The 16,672-nt window shown below is 35.2% G+C and overlaps 1 protein-coding gene across 5 annotated transcripts; it reads right to left on the reverse strand.

Moving 5' to 3' along the window:
• Positions 1 to 10,040: 10,040 nt before the first annotated feature.
• Positions 10,041 to 14,931, reverse strand: LOC122654650 (uncharacterized membrane protein At3g27390-like). Of its 5 annotated transcripts, none has more exons than XM_043848847.1 (10): positions 14,913 to 14,931; positions 14,694 to 14,825; positions 14,478 to 14,586; positions 13,610 to 13,802; positions 12,920 to 13,050; positions 12,088 to 12,376; positions 11,788 to 11,894; positions 11,485 to 11,626; positions 10,825 to 11,017; positions 10,041 to 10,541 (listed from the first exon to the last, which is right to left on the reverse strand). In XM_043848847.1, exons 2-10 carry the CDS (start codon positions 14,785 to 14,787, stop codon positions 10,054 to 10,056), a joined length of 1,746 nt encoding a protein of 581 aa, XP_043704782.1. In that variant the 5' UTR covers positions 14,788 to 14,825; positions 14,913 to 14,931; the 3' UTR covers positions 10,041 to 10,053. The 5 variants fall into 5 exon arrangements, with proteins under 5 accessions (XP_043704782.1, XP_043704784.1, XP_043704783.1 ...); XM_043848849.1 differs by lacking the exon at positions 14,913 to 14,931 and having other exon boundaries at positions 13,610 to 13,698; positions 13,789 to 13,802; positions 14,694 to 14,837; XM_043848848.1 differs by lacking the exon at positions 14,913 to 14,931 and having other exon boundaries at positions 10,041 to 10,207; positions 10,298 to 10,541; positions 14,694 to 14,837.
• Between the last annotated feature and the right edge of the window lie 1,741 nt (positions 14,932 to 16,672).

Genomic DNA, 16,672 nt, shown 5'->3' on the forward strand with positions numbered 1-16,672 from the left:
GTTTGAAAAGAGGGAAGATGAGTTGCAACGACGACCATTTGATTTTTCATCAATCCTATAACCTAGAATCAAGAGGTAACACCATTTGTTTTGGTGTTTACCTGTTAGAATTGTAGGGAGGTACAGAAAGGGTGCCTAGTTTTCAAACCAAGTTGGATACTTACAATTCATCTTTTCTTTTTTTCAAACCTTAAAAACGATTTGGGGAAGATGAGTTGTAGGTTTTTTTTTTTTTGTAAGGGTATTTTTGTCAATTCACCTCTTGTTTTTAAGATTGTTAGTCGTATACTAACGGAATGGGGGGTATGTGTTAACTTGTAAGAACTTAAGGGGATACACAAAATTATCCACAACTAAAGAGTGATTTTGTAATTAAGTGGTGAAACCTCAGGGGAGGTGCATGAAAATAAAAAAAATTCACTTTATTGCTGTGACAAAACATAGTCAATTTTGCTACATGGTGACCCACTTCCAGTAGTCCTCAACATCTATGAAAATTAAGATTTTAGAAAGAGGGTCATTATCGTAGGAAATGGAACTAATTTTATAGGAAACTGTGACATTACATATAGGTCAATTAGCTTTGTGACTTATACCATGACAACAACAGTAAAATTTTTGACTTGGTGACTTACTTCCATTAGTCTATACTACCAAGGAAACAAAATGAGGGTCTCAGCATCTATCCGAATTAATGTCTTTAAAAAGAAGGTCATTACTATACAAAATGATACTACTTTTACCAGGGTTTGAAGAATCGGGAATCAGATCGATGAATAGGCTTATTCGTGTTGAAATCAGCCGTGATCAATTTCAATTTTGACCGTTCCAATGTGGCCGATTCACACCCAAAACCTTAGAAATTTCATGTTTTATGGATCTGAGGACTGATTTTAGGGTTCTTGAGGGCCGATTCTGATCCAATCCAGATAAGAATCGTCACTGGCCGATACCATCTTCGATTCCACTTTTAAAAACATTGATTTTTAAAGGCAAACCAAGTCAATTAATAAGAATCGTCTGTCATCTCATTTTGTGACTTATACCGTGACAAGAACAATCAATTTTGCTAGTTGGTGATCCATTTCGATCAAATTTTGCTACTTGGTGACCCATTCCCATTAGTCTCTATTGTGAAGGAAACAAAAAGAGGCTCTCAGCCACGCAAATTAAAGTCTTCAAAAAGAGGGTCATTAGCATATGAATTGGGATTACTTTTACGGGCAAGTGAGCCAAGTAATAATGAAACCGTGACATATAAGTCGTCATTACCGTATGAAATGGGAATACTTTTACAGGCAAGTGAGTGGAGTAATAATGAAACTATGACATATAAGTGATAAGTTGTCATTATCGTATGAAATGACATATACGGCATCATTACCGTATGGAATGGGATTACTTTTATAGGCAAGCGAGTGAAGTAATAAAAAAACTGTGACATATAAGTCAAGATTTCCCATACTCATTATCAAGGGAGATCAAGAGGCAGATGGTTGGTGGTTGGGTGATGTAGGCCAATTTCAAATAACAAAGAAAGTATAAATTGAAGAACACAACAGGAAAAATCTTTACTAATTAGAATGAAATCACACAACAGATGGGGATTCATTCGACCCAAGGAGAGGATTCACTCAACTCGTAAAGGAACTTGAAGTTCATACCAAGAAAAATAGTCCAAAGATTGTCTTTAAAAAATAAACCAATATATATTTAAAGGACGAGGAAAGATATGTTAGAGGGGGAGGGGGGGGCTGGGGGGAAGGAAGAGAATCGTTGGCTCTTGGAAATTAAAAATAAAATTCGTTGGAAATGGGTGGGGATTAATGGTATATGATGTCATCATTCTCCCTTACTTTGAAAGAACTCGTCCTCAAGTTTGTCATTGGAGTGTTTAGATCATAATAAAAATCTCAAGTCATTAAAGAAAACAGAAAGAGAGAGATTCGAACCCTCGGTACGAATAACTCGTACAACGGATTAGCAATCTGCCGCTTTCGTCCACTCAGCCATCTCTCCTAATTGAAAAAGAATTTGACTTACTATGTTATAGTTACACATGAAGTAAAGATTAATACTTAATAAAAGTTTTTCAAATTCTATTATATTAATATATATTATCATCATTATTAATTTCAATATTTATTATTAATAATTCAATCTACTCAATTTCACTTATATATATTTTTTCTTTATTTATTGTATAGAATTGTATAGATAAGATCTATACAAAATTTATTTACAAATTTTATCAGCAATTCCAATTCTATTTCAATCAGAAATGTTGAAGACGGGGCTAATGTTCATGCCTTCAGGAAACTTTACACGATAAACATTTGGTTTAATTTTCTTGAGAATGCGACATGGATCAATCTTTTTATATTTGAGCATGTTGTAGGTGCTACTAGGAAATCTTTCTTTCCACAAGTATACCATGATTAAGTCGTCTTCCTCAAATTCTATATGTCGTCGGTGGGCATCGACTATTAGAATAAATCTTTAGGCAAAACCTCGATCTCAAACCATACAGTGAAACTGGAACATGATGTAATATTTAACAGAAAAGAGATTGTGTGTACCTTACACCGTTCGTATGTTAATGGTAAATAATCAAGAAAATCTTCTCTGAATACTTGATAAATGCAACCTACCTTGATCTGAGTCTTCCAAAACACCTCAGACATCCTTTTGCTCTCTTTCTCTTTTGTGGTAAAGTGGAGAAGAATAGAATGAGGGCTGTTGGGATCCAAAACACAGTATATATAATTAATGGTGTCAAAACCAAATCGAAACCGTTTACCGAAACCAAATCGAAACCGATAGACTGTTTAGTTAAATGGTCCGGTTATGGTTTTAGAAATGACACTGTTTATTTAATCGATTTGGTTCGGTTTAGATCGATTAATCCAACGGTTTCAAACCGTATAATCCAATTAAAATCGATTATAACCAAACTGTCTAACTGTATAAAAACCTAACAACTTTTTTTTTTTATAAACAAAAAATCAAAACCTAGCAAGTAGCAACTACTAAGTAGTCACGTGTCTCCATAAATGATTTCCTTTCTCAAAAAAGAAACTAATAACTTAGTAAGTAATATGTAATAACTATTAACTAATAACTAGTATTAGTAAATAGAGTAGCAAATGTGTATAGAACCGCATAATCGAAACCGTGTAAAACCGTATAGAACAATTTAACCAAAACCATTTAAAAATCGTTTAATCGAAACCGTTTACTAAACGGTCCAGGTTTTGATTATGAGACCGTTTAGTTAAACGGTCTGGTTACGGTTTCTACCCTCAAGCAGTCAAAACAAAACTGAACCGAACCGTTTAACTGAAACCGGACCGTTTAATGCCCTTATATATAATATTGTCCTGACCCTAAACCCTAAACCACAATAGGTTGAATCAGCGTATCCTAAACTGGAAAGTGAATGGAACCGATCTGTGCAACTTTATTCTCACCAACGAATCAACCTAAATAATTACATTTAAGCCCATAATTCTTACATCGGCGGCCTCCTTGTAACGTTCATTGGCTGTGTGGAATTCGGCTCAAACTTGCTCTTGGATCTCCCGCACGTGATTTGCAAGTTCTTCCATTTCCATGCTACTCTTGCTTAGATTTGAAATTGTGACACAATCTAGGATGTGATTTGAGTTTCTCCCATATACAATCTCAAATAGATACATTTGGGTAGACCGGCATTTGGAACTATTGTAGGCAAACTCAGCTAGAGGCAAAATTAGATCCCATTGACACGCATGATCACCTACAAGACAACGAAGCAAATTACCGAGTGTTCTATTCACACCCTCGGTTTGACCATCGATTTATGGATGATGATCACTCCAAAATTGGAGTTTGGTACCCATAAGTTTTCACAAAATAAGCCAAAAATGACTCACAAACCAAGTGTCACGATCCAAAGAAATTGTGAGCAATATTTGAGGCATCGATAGTATTTTTGCAAGAAATAAAATGTGTTATTTTAGAAAATCAGTCTACCACTATAAAAATAGAATCATACCCACTTTGTGTTCTTGGGAGTCAAATAACAAAGTCCATACTTATATCCTCCCAAGGGTAGTCTAATATAGGTAAAGGTTAGTAAAGCTCATGAATTTGAACTTTTTATTTAGCCTTTTGGCAAACCATGCATTGTTTAACAAACATTTCATCATCATGATTTAATTTGGACAAAAAATATCGATCTTTTATCAATGCTATGATTTTGTCTCTTTCATAATGTCCTCCTGAACCACCATTATTTAGTTCGGAGATGACTTGAAGTCTTAGGGTCCCTTCGGGATAGGCAAAGTTGATTTCTTTTGAATAGATAATCATTTATAATAAAAAAAATCATCGTGTTTTCCATTTTTGCATGTTTCTCAAAAAATTTCAAAATATTGATTGATTTTGTAATTTTTCGATAAAATTTCAAACCCAATAATCTCATAAGACAATGCCTTGAGAAGACAAAGCTTACGACTAAGAGCATCGGCTACTTTATTCATTGAGCTATATATGTGGTGGATTACAAAATTAAACTCTTGAAGGTAGAAACCCATTTAGCATGTCTTAAATTGAGTTTCTTTTGGGTATTCAAAAATTTAAGAACCTCATAGTCGATATACAAGATAAACTCTTTGTAAATCAAATAATGACGTCAAAATCTCAACGCTTGGACAATGGCATAAAATTCAAAATCATAAGTAGAATAACATTTTTGGGCCTCATGAAGTTTTTCATTAAATTAAACCACGAGATGACCCTTTTGGCTTAAAACGGTTCCAATGCCTACATGGGAGGCATCACACTCAACTTCAAATACTTCAAATCCTATTTGATCAATTTTTGTTTAATCAATTCAAAACTTCTATTGGCCTCTTGAATCCAAATAAAAGTTTTGGATTTAAGGAAATCGGTTACCAAGGTAATGATAGTATTAAAATTTCTAACAAATTGTGGATAAAAGGTAGTCAAACCGTGAAAACTTCTCACTTCGATGATTGACTTTGGAGTTTGCCAATCCACAATTGCTTTGATTTTTGTCTCGTCCACCTTAACACCTTGAGAAAAAATAATAAATCCCAAAAAAGATATGTTCTCTCGGTCAAGAAGGCACACTTTTTGAGATTGACATAAAGCTTTTCATTTTGCAATACATCAAAAACTTGACGCACTTAGTATTTTCATAACAAGAAGAACTAAATATGAGTATTTCATCAAAATAAACAACCACAAATTTTCCAATGGAAGGTCTAAGAATTTTTATTTTTTTATTTTTATGGAAGTGTAATCACACAAACTACACACCAATCCCAAAGGTCTAAGAATTTGAGTCATCAATCTCATGAAAGTACTTGGTGTATTGGATAGGTCAAATTGCATAACAAGCCACTCATAGAGTCCCTTTCGAGTCTTAAAAGTAGGTTTTCACTCATCACCCTTTGGATGCGAACTTGGTGATACCCATTTCTAAGATCAAATTTTGAAAATAAGTTTACACCATGTAGCATATCAAGCATATCATCAAGTTGGGGTATTGAAAATCTATACTTTACTGTTATTTTATTGATGATTTGACTATTAACATATCCTCCAAGACCCATCTTTCTTTGGTATAAAAAGAGCCGGAACCACACATGGACTTAGGCTTTCTTGAATAAGCTCAATTTTTAGCAAGTCTTTCACTCGCCTTTGGAGTTCGACATGTTCCTGTGGACTCATTCGATAATGTAGTAAGTTTGGTAAAGTTGCTCCCGGAACAAAGTCAATTTTATGTTGAATATCACGCATTGGTGGCAAACCATTTGGTAGTTCTTCCGGAACAACATCGAAAAAATCATCAAGAAGTTCTTTGATGTCACTAGGTATTTTCTCTTTTTTCTATTGGTTAACTTCTCGACCAATTAGAACATAAGCTTGAGAAGTCTCTTTATAAACTCTGTCAAATGTTTTTACCGATAAAAAAATTGGACTTTTTACTCTTATGCTCTTTAGAGGACAAATTCTTTAGTAGAGTTAAAATATATGTTACCCCCTTCCCCACTAAGAGATAAGGCATATGAATTTTTTTCTCCATCATGTTGTGTTTTTCGATCGAATTGCCAAGACCTCCCAAGTAAGAGGTGGCAAGCATCTATTGGTAAGACATCAAACCAAAGTTCATCACAATATTTTTTAATTGAAAATTTTACCAAACATCTTTGATTAATAGAAACTTCACCTCCCTTTGTAAACCAAGAAATATTATAAGGATTGGGATGTGATTCACATTTTAAATTCAATTTTTCAACCATGCTCTTAGAAATCATATTTTTACAACTACTAGAATCAATTAAGAGCAAACATTTTTGATCATAGACGGCACAATGTGTATAAAAAATATTATTTCTAAGCCATTGATCATCTTCCAAACATTTAGAAGTGGGGTTCCATCCTTTTAGTCACTTTCATGGACAAACTCATTATCATTAACCTCAATCAAATTTATCTGGTTGTCTCTCTTCTTGGTAGGACAAGAAACAGGTAAATGACCAACTTCTCCACATCGATAACATACATTGGAATTTTCTTTACTCTTATTTTTGTCTTGAGAAATGGTCTTAGGCTTTTCTCTACCTCCCATGGGTTTGGTCAAAATTCGTTTGTCTTTGAAAGTCCCACTAGAAATCTTGTCAAACCACCCAAAGGAATTTCTTTCAGTTTTTCTTTAGCTTTGATACCAATTAGTGTGTTTCATCAAGGGTGTTTAAGTGGTGTAATGCAAGTTTATATTGAATAGAAAAGTTTAAACCACTAACATATGTAGCTATCAATTGGTCATCATTTTTCTACCCAAAAAAAAAATAAAAATTGATCATCATTTTCATGTAAATCAAGTCAGCATAAGTATGTAAAAAATTGATCGGTATAATCTTTCACACTTTGGTTACTTTTTTGCCGAAGATGATGAAATTTCTTATATAATGTTTGAGAAAAATCAAGAAGAAAAAATTTCTCATCTAATCTTTTTTTCATATCCATTCAAGTACTAATTTGACAGAGACCTCTTCTTTCTCGATTTTATTAAATTGTCACCACTAAACCAAGGCATGACCCTTAAGTTATGTAGCCATAAAATCAACTTTCTCTCATCTGATAATTCTTTCCATTTAAAACAAGTTTCAATCGATGCAACCCAATCAACAAAGAATTCAAGATCGAATTACCGTCAAAGTCGCTTACATCCACCCGAATGCTTTTGTTGATTTTTTCCAAAGCCCGTGCCAATAGTTCAACCATCCAAAGAGTTTGTGGATATGCTTGTTGAGATTGAAGTGAAGTAGATCTTGAAGAATTTTCACGATCGTCATCCTGACATTTTTCTGAGATGCGAAAAGTTAGTTCTGTACCAATTGTTGAAGCCATCATTGAAAGCCGTCGTAAAATTTCTTGCATCATTTGTTGGAGGTTGTCATTTACTTGCCGCAAATGAGTCACTTCATCTCGTAATGCAACTTCTTGTACTGGGGTTGTATATTGATTTCGTCTTCCTCTTCACAATGTGGAGATGAACAAGCTCCAAGATCAGAGCCCGCTCTGATACCAAGTTGATGTAGGCCAAGTTCAAATAACAAAGAAAGCAGATCTTGAAGAACAAAATAGGAAATATTTTACTAATAAGAACAAAATCATACAAAAGATGGTGATTCACTCGATCCAAGGGAAGGGACTCACTCAACGCAACAAGAGAATTTATTCAACTCTCAAAGGTATTTGAAGTTCATACAAAAAGAAATACTCCAAAAAATGCCTTTTAAAAATAAACCAATACATATTTAAAAGATGGGGAAAAAGACGTTAGAGGGGGGGAAGGAAGAGAACCGTTGGCAGTTGGAAATTTTTTTTAAAAACCCATTAAGGAATGAAATCACACTGAGAATGGAAACTGGAAGTCTGATTTCTTTTATGAATGTTTCTTATTTTTATTTTATTATATGTTGCATCTATATGCTCATACAGCATGTGTGAATCGCATATCATCCTTCATTTATAAGTTATGCTTGATAGTTGGACAATGAGTGTGAGATGGTAATGTATGAACTATCATGATGCTTACTAGAATGTTGATCATTGTCATGTGTATTTGTATGGTCGTGATATGGACACAAATTATACCCTTACGTATGCGTATTCATCATGATTAGGAGCATACGGTTAGGATTATCTTACCATGTGCTACACACCTTGCCAACAGAGGTAAGGTGTTGGATAACCGATGGCAGTGGCCAATATGTTAGTTTCAGGACCGGACGAGGGCTAGGGTAATCAAGAGGGTTTGTTGAGTGACCGATGGCACATTCCAGGACCGGCAGGCTTCCACACGTGGCTAGGGTTGTATCATTGGGTGACCGATGTGCAATTTCTGGGACCAGGGATACAACTCAGTCTGTCGTAGTGGCACATATACACTCTATGAGACTTAGGCATTTTATTTGTTAGGAATGATTCTTGATATTAAAATAACATGCATCCACAGACTATATGCATATGTTTGTGTGTTTTCTCCTCACTGGGCTCAATGGAGCTCATCCCTTAAGGATTCTCCTTTTTTAGGTGATCATGCAGGTGAGATGGAGATCATTCATAATGTTGATACATCTCTATTTATTGCTAATCTCAGTGGTGATTCTAGGAGTGCCAATCCATGAGCACGATGATTCGTGCACTTGTGACAATTGGGCTTTCGGTGGATTCTGTCTGATGTGACAGTTGTCATAGATTTTATTTCTTTTTGGATATGTTTAAGAACTTTTTATGTAAATAATATTTGGGTATGTGATATACATGATACAGGATGTAAAGCTGAGAATTTGATATTTACTTATACTTTATCATTAGAACTCTGATATATTCTTGACATTTATATTATATAGTTCATATTCCGTTACAAATTGATTATTTAATTGTTGTGATTAAACTGTGAGTAGAATCACTATAATTGCGATCCTGGAGATTATGGGAATGTCGATGACATCCAATCACATGACTCCGACTTAGTTTGGGTGGGGTGTGAGACCTTTGGAGGAACGTCTCATTAGTGTGCTTTAGTAACCTACTTATCCCAGTGATTGATTCATTATCTCTTGTGTTCATTGAGATCTTGTCTCAACAATATTTGTTATGTATTTGATATCGTATCGCTTCCATTATCGCTAACACTTGGGAGTTGCCCCTATAAATGACAAGCTCTGAGAGAGCCATTTGAGGTGGTATGGTATGTTCAATGTAGACCTAGGGACACCCCAATAAAGAGGAGTGATAAGATTTCGATTGAATGAGCTTAAAGAGCTAGGGGCAGACCTAAAATGACCATAGGAGAAGTTCTGAGGAAGGACATGCATAATCTAGGTCTTGTACCTAATATGACCTTAAATAGAGACTTTTGGAAGGCAAAGATCCATATAACTAAACCCCATTTAGCTGAGATTTTTGAACTTGTTGGACTCTGCTTCTCTCCTCTTACTTTCATCTTTCACCCTTCAGTTTTCTTTTATTTTCCATTGTGCATTTATCACTTTCCTTTTGTCCTTTTCTCATCTCATTTTTTTCCCTACTTTGTTTTGTTTGGACCCATGTAGCCGACCCCATTAAATTGGGATAAAGCTGAGTTTGTTGTTGTTGTTGTTGTTATAATTCACTAAGTTTAATGCTTTTACCCCTAGGAGATGAAATGAAAGAGAAAAATTGGAGCTTCAACCGTCTCCCAGATAGCCCACCTTCCATTCCATTTCTGCTCTGAAAAAGGTGATCTAACCAGCAGAATTGGGTCTATTCCATTTTCACCAATCCAATTTGCCACTACAAACAAAACCCTAAAATTCCCATGAATGTATTTATTGATGACTTGGAAGAAACGGCAGTTTTCACCCATAGCTTCAAATCACTATGATAGAATTAGAAGAAATTTGAACAAATAATACACTATAAAGCTATTTCTATACTTTAATCTTGCATTTAAAGCCTTCCCCGCAGCGTCGTAGAACCAGAAAAGGGATACTATAGAACTGCTTCTATATCCTCAATACTCCTTGGCGAATCCTGAGCCAACTTCGACTTCTGGTTTGCTTCTTGTACTAACGCTTTAACCACATCATGGTACCGACGCCAGAAGGTTGGCAGCCTCGAGATAAAAAGACAAAAGCCATGCAATCTGAAACAGAAATTCAAGCACATAAAACTCATTCCCCTAACAACCTGAAAATGTGTGTGTGTGTGAGAGAGAGAGAGAGAGAGAGAATACCGTTTACTTATAGCTTGCAATTGAGCCCTTCTGCTCTCATCATTTGGAGGAACTCCACCATTTTTCCAAGCTTCCATCCGCTTCATATTACCAGAATAGAGAGTCAATTTATACAGATACAACTCTTCAGGCTCTAGTAAGTTTAAACTCTTTATCTGCTGTTTCATGATTGACATTGGCTCAAACATCCAGTCAAAAACTCTTCCCTCGGGCCTATTCACACTTGTTAATTCAACATTATTACCTGAGAAAAAGAAAATCAAATGGAGAGATTTGATTACCTACTCAGGTAAATAAACATCAGTAGTTCATTAACAAAATATATTGTGGCATCTAGAGTCCTGGCAACAGCATGCAAATAAATGATCCCAAACTAGGATCATCAAACTGTAGATATTATTCTACATATAACTGGTGCATACTGATGCATTGACCCATGATGCATTGTAATTACAATGACCGCTCTGTATACATTTGGCCATGAAATAGAGGAAAAATGAAAACCAGTACTAAGTAGTTCTGCATACGCATGAGAAAGCCCTCGGAGCCGCTCTTAATAGAGCGGAGAAAGCACAGCAGAAATACATATGCAGGAATTCCACAGATAACAATCTGGTTTTTTGAATGTTGCCATGCCTCTAGGTCCTGTAACCCAATTGCTCCATCTCTTAGAAGCTCTTTTCCAGTGCACTCGCATGCTTGGAAGAAGTTATCCCATATCTGATGCACTCGTAGGAAACAAAATCCCACCCATTAGAAATAGTATGGAGTAAAATCTTCACATAGAAAAGCCATGACTGGCTACAACCATGTTGATATAACTGAAATCTAGAGAGTTTCACATCATTTGAATAAGAAGTAAAAAACTAGAAATGAAAAAAGCAGCTAAAGGGAAAGACAAAAAACAAAAAAACTTACAAGATGAATATACAGAATGTACATCGGCAACAAAACCCCATCCATTAGGAATAGTATAGGCTATAGAGTAAGTATTGGCAAAGAAAGGCTAATTCATGACTAGAACAATGTCAATATTATAGAAATTTAAAGAGTTTGACAATTCTTTTCATTGAATAAAAAAGAAAAAACTAGAAAAGAAACAGTCATTATAGCAGCAAGCAATTAAAACAAAATAAAATACCTACAAGATGAATATATAATATACACATGGTTTATGTTATGCTTACCGCCACAGCCTTCAATGCCTTCAATTTCTTGGAGGGTGCCTCTACTGGATGTTTCTTGGTTTGAACAGCCGCAGGCTTTTCTGGTATTCGCTCTATAGGATACAGTAACTGACTAGAACCAACTGTCTTGCGATATTCAGGTCTGGCTGCCCACATGAACAGAGGCTATGATACAGGACAGGCTACAATCTTTATCACCAAATTACTTAAATGACACCCAATTTATACGCCAATGGATGTAACAGTTAGAAATAACTGAAATATTAATAAAATTTATGAGTAAAAAGTCCACCTTTTACATACCTTGGAAAGCAGGACCCTTCACTCAGGTGGAGGAGATCATTGGTGTACTCATCAAAAATGGACACTATAGCAAGAGCATAGAGTATTCCTCGCTTGGTGGAACTTTCCTGACATCCAAGACACAGAATATATGTTATAAACACAATGGATAAGATATAATCTTTCTATTGAAATATGAAAGGCGGAAAATAAAAACTAAATAGCAATATGGGACACAATCATGAGAAGCGTGTTCATCATTTTCCAAAAGAGAGAGAGAAGAAATTAATTAGCTTGTGAGCATCAAAAAGTTGAGTATACCTGATATGCAACAGCAGCAGCATAACAGCCAAGAAAGAAGCTGGAAATAATTCCAGCTAGAGTAGATAAGCAAACTGCAACTGGCCATAACAGAATTGAAAGACCAACAAAGGGAACACAAACTGTTTCCAAGAAGGGACCCTCACTTCCAATAAGATCTTGGACCAATCTCTGCCATCCTCTTAATAACATCATTGGAGCTTTATAAATCACAATAATGCTAATAATAGGAACATCAATAAGTACCCCTAAAATTCCAGCCAATGTGCATGTTGGTATTAGAGTGACCCTAAAATAATAAAAAGGAGGTCAGATTTGTCACAAGGATGATGAATCAGGTTAAGAGGCTATACATATCTATTAGGCATATTCATGAAATATCTGAAACTGACCATATTCTACATGCCCACATGGATTCTTATAAAACGTGTTATTAAAGAATTAAAAGAACCAAGATATCAAATGCAATTGTAAAAAAAGTTTTAATCAAAGAAGAGCATTTTCTTCCACTAAATGTTGTGTGGTGGACTGACTGCTTGTAAATACTTGAGCAGCAGAACAAGCTTCAAGACAGATCCATTTAAATCCTAAAGTACATTCTAGGTCCCTAACATTTTCCAAGAGATATTATAAAAGACGGAACATGAAGTTCTTATTAATTATAAAAACCATCTAACTTTATTTACAAAACAATATAGTTTTTACAGTTCATTCAAATAAAAAGAGCCAGGCAAAGATAATTAGCTCATGCAAGTTCTTCATGTACATTAACATATTTTAAACCATTAAACATAGACGAAAGAAACAAGATATAATTGTTTATGCACAATACTTGATCTCTATCGGCATCTCACGTCTGGACTCAAGCAAGCTATCCATCACTGAGAAGTAGGAATGAAAGGAAACATCTGTGAAATCACGTACTATGGTGCATCCTCCCAAAATGGTGTCCCAAATACCATCCTGCAGATGTGATTATGAAAGCTTTAAATGATTTCACCTTCCAATATAGAAAGAACCAAGCCAATAAAAAAAAAGTTCTCCGTTTCTATCCACATATTTATTGCCACATGGCAGGTCAAATGCGACTAAAATTTTGTAAACAGGTAGACTTGAACATCCCTAGTTCTCTTGTCAAGTTTCAGGCCAAACAGAATTAGCCAAGAAATCATTAGATAGAACTCTGAAAAATCCTTGACTAGGTAGTTTATATGAGAATAGATGGACGGCTGAAAAATACATGGGAAAGGCATATGATTGAAATTTGACATGTGGAAAACCAATGATATTTTCTATATATCCAAGAGTAAGAATTCCCATGTCAACTTCCAAATGGAAACACTAGCTGCCTAGATCATATAGATACCAATCAGGTCTACCGACCAATAAATCTTTTGCAGATTGTCTATCCTACATCAATTTTTATTTTGTTTTGGTTTAATCATTGTCTATCCTACATCAATTTTTGTTTTGTTTTGGTTTAATCACTAGAGAATGTCACAAAACAAAAACAAGAAATTACCTTGCAGCATCTTACAAACTTGTTTTCAACACCTTCAGATATAGCCTCAAATGTTGCCATCAAAGGCCAAAAGAAGCCATACCCCAAACCTGTAAGCATGCTTCCTAGTATACCGATGAGTAGCCATAAACTTAATGGGAAGATTAAGATTAGAAACAATAAGCTTTTCATAAATATACCAAATTTCCTCGTTCTGCCAACAATCAAAATAAGAAAAAAGGAATTGTCAGTTATCAGTTTCTTTTCCACAAACCACCAAAAACATTTTAAACTAAGCCTCTGTTTGTTTCCAAGTAATTTTTTTGCAAATAAATTCTACATGATGAAAATTACTTGTTGAAAAAATTTCACTGTATGTAAAATATAAAATAGGAGAAGGATAGGCACACTGCCCGAATGCGGAAAGCTAGTGAGCAGCACCAATGAGGGCCTGGGACAGGACATCATATAGGAGGGGTAGGGATCATTTCAAAGAGGGGGGGGGGAAGAGAGAGACACAGAGGGCGCTAGTTCACGGTACACAGGTGGTGTACCCAGCGTTTTCCTTTATAAATATAGGCCAAATGTTCTCTGTGCTGAGAGCGTAGGCTGAGGCCAGACACATGGGGGTTGGCGAAATGACCACTCTGTCCCCTTAATGGCAGACCCATGTGTCAGGGCGTAGGCTGCTCTGCGGCACAGAGAACATCAGCCCATAAATATATAATCTTGCAGTGTTTGTTTGAGCTTCTAAAGACATTTTAGAACAAAGCCAAGTTGGGAAAATTGTCCTCTCACCTGTCACCTGTCACCGTTCCATTTTCAAGGAATTATTAGCCGGAACCAAAAAAGGACTATGAAAAGAATATCAGAAATTCCAAACACTTACCTTGCTATACAGTAGTAAGTCCAAATGACATGTAGTGGCCATAACCCAATAACAACTGCGGAATTTCCAAACGAGACCAAGAGGAACACAACTGGGCCAACAAGAGCCGCTGCGCAGTTGGTTGGATTGGTTAAATCAGAGAACAACAACGAACAATAGGTGAAAAGAATGAAGATTAAAGAGCAAGTACAGAGGATGAATGGAGAAAGTAAGAACCTTTAATGATTCCAAGAGTCATCAAAAGCACAAAAATGGGGAAGAAGAAGAGGAAGTTCCATAGATGAGCACCAAACCCTTTAGGAGTTTCCATCTTCAGAATCTTTATTCCTTTGTTTCAACTTGACTTCACTGCAACTCCCTGTACATTTCAACTGAAATTTCCAAATTGTTTAAAGAAGATAAGGGTTTTGAGTTTTATCGGGAATGGAAATGTACCTGGCTACAGACTGTAGAACAGCATTGAGAGCTCAAGAAGTGTTTCATGGAAGAAGAAGAAGATAGAAGGACAGGGGGGGGGGGGGAAATCTTTGTTATCTGTCTACACAATTCGAAGTTCAAATAAGGAGGCAAATCGCCAATACCTAGATTTGGAAGCAAAGAATTTTCTCCTTATTCTTCTTCTCTGCCGGCCATTCATTTTTTAGTAGCAAAGCACTCAATGACGCGATGGTTCTTGCTTTTACCCTTATTCTGTCTGAAGCTTGTTTTGCTGTTAACAATGCTAAGGACTTGACAGAAGAATCTGTGCTTATCAGATTGGAAGAAAAGAAGAAAGAAGTCGGTTTGTGCAACCGAATCACTGACACTCCTTTCTGCTTCTGTGAAGGAACGAACATGAAACTAACATGACGTACGGTTGCATAAACTTTTGAGAAAATTACAGACCATCCCCCCTGATTTTCAATTGAAAATCAGATCACTCCTGATTTTTTAAAAAACTCAAATTATCCCGTTAGTGTATTGTTAGCTATTGGTGTGAAATGACTATTTTACCCTTGTACTAAAACATTAGAATTAAATTTATACTACTATCCTTCAAAATCTATGTTTGGATGTCAAGGGTAGTCTGGGGATTTAAATTGATTTAACTGGTTGAAATCATCACTTAACAGCATAAAACTATTGTTAGGGATTAATTTGTCATTTTAGGTCTAAACTAGGGGGTGATTTGAGTTTTTTCAAAAATCAGGGGGTGATCTGAGTTTCAATTGAAAATCAAGGGGTGATCGATAATTTACCCTAAACTTTTTATTTTGAGCAATTTACATGTACCTCTCCAATAGTTTGATCAAATTACAAATAATCTCGTTGTTTGAACAATTACATTCGCACCTCTGAAAGGCTGACAGTGTTAATGAGGGGTTAGTTTTGAAATGTAAAAGTAGGGGTATCCGGTTTTTTATTCGAATAATCGAGAAAAAAATTATCCGATCCAAATAGATATCCAACTAATGATAAAAATAAAAAATTAAAAAAATTTAAGTAACTAATGATCTTGAGGGTTTTTGAAGATTCTACAGGTTCTAAAGAATGAGGAAATGAGAATTATGTTTGATGTCCCGCAACTTGTACCTTTTATTCGTATTATTTTAATTGTTGTGCTAGTAGGTTGTGACAGACTTGGAAGAGGATTTTTTATGATTTATGATAATGTTTATGTTTGTAAGTATTCTCGTTGATTTTGAGATTTATTTATGGTTTTATTGTATTTATGGATTTATTAATATTTTAATAGCATTATATAATTTGATATGGGTTTGATTATTTTAATATTTTATTTTATCATTTTGTCACATTTAATTGATTTGTATTTGATGAGATTCAAAAGGTTTAATTTATGGCTTTGATTTATTGAGGAATTGATATGATTTGGTTCATTGAGGTTTGGTTGGATGGTTTGGCTCATGGGTTCAATCCATGGTTTGATCTTTGTGATAATGGCTTGAGGTGTAATTGGAGATGTTGACTAAGGGTAAGACCAAAAAGAAAAGAGTTTGGTGAGGTTGCATTAAATCCTATTGGGTGTTAGTCGAGGTGCATGAAATCTTAGGTGGTTTTATTGGAAGATTAAATAAGACTTTGATTATTTCTTACCAAAAAATAAATAAGTAAATAAGACTTTTATTATTTACAAATATATCATCATCTTCTAGTTATATGTGGTTAAGTGAAGAAAGGTCCATTTTAGAACTTCA

The sequence above is a fragment of the Telopea speciosissima genome, chromosome 3 (assembly GCF_018873765.1).
Source record: "Telopea speciosissima isolate NSW1024214 ecotype Mountain lineage chromosome 3, Tspe_v1, whole genome shotgun sequence".
Classification (NCBI taxonomy): domain Eukaryota; kingdom Viridiplantae; phylum Streptophyta; class Magnoliopsida; order Proteales; family Proteaceae; genus Telopea; species Telopea speciosissima.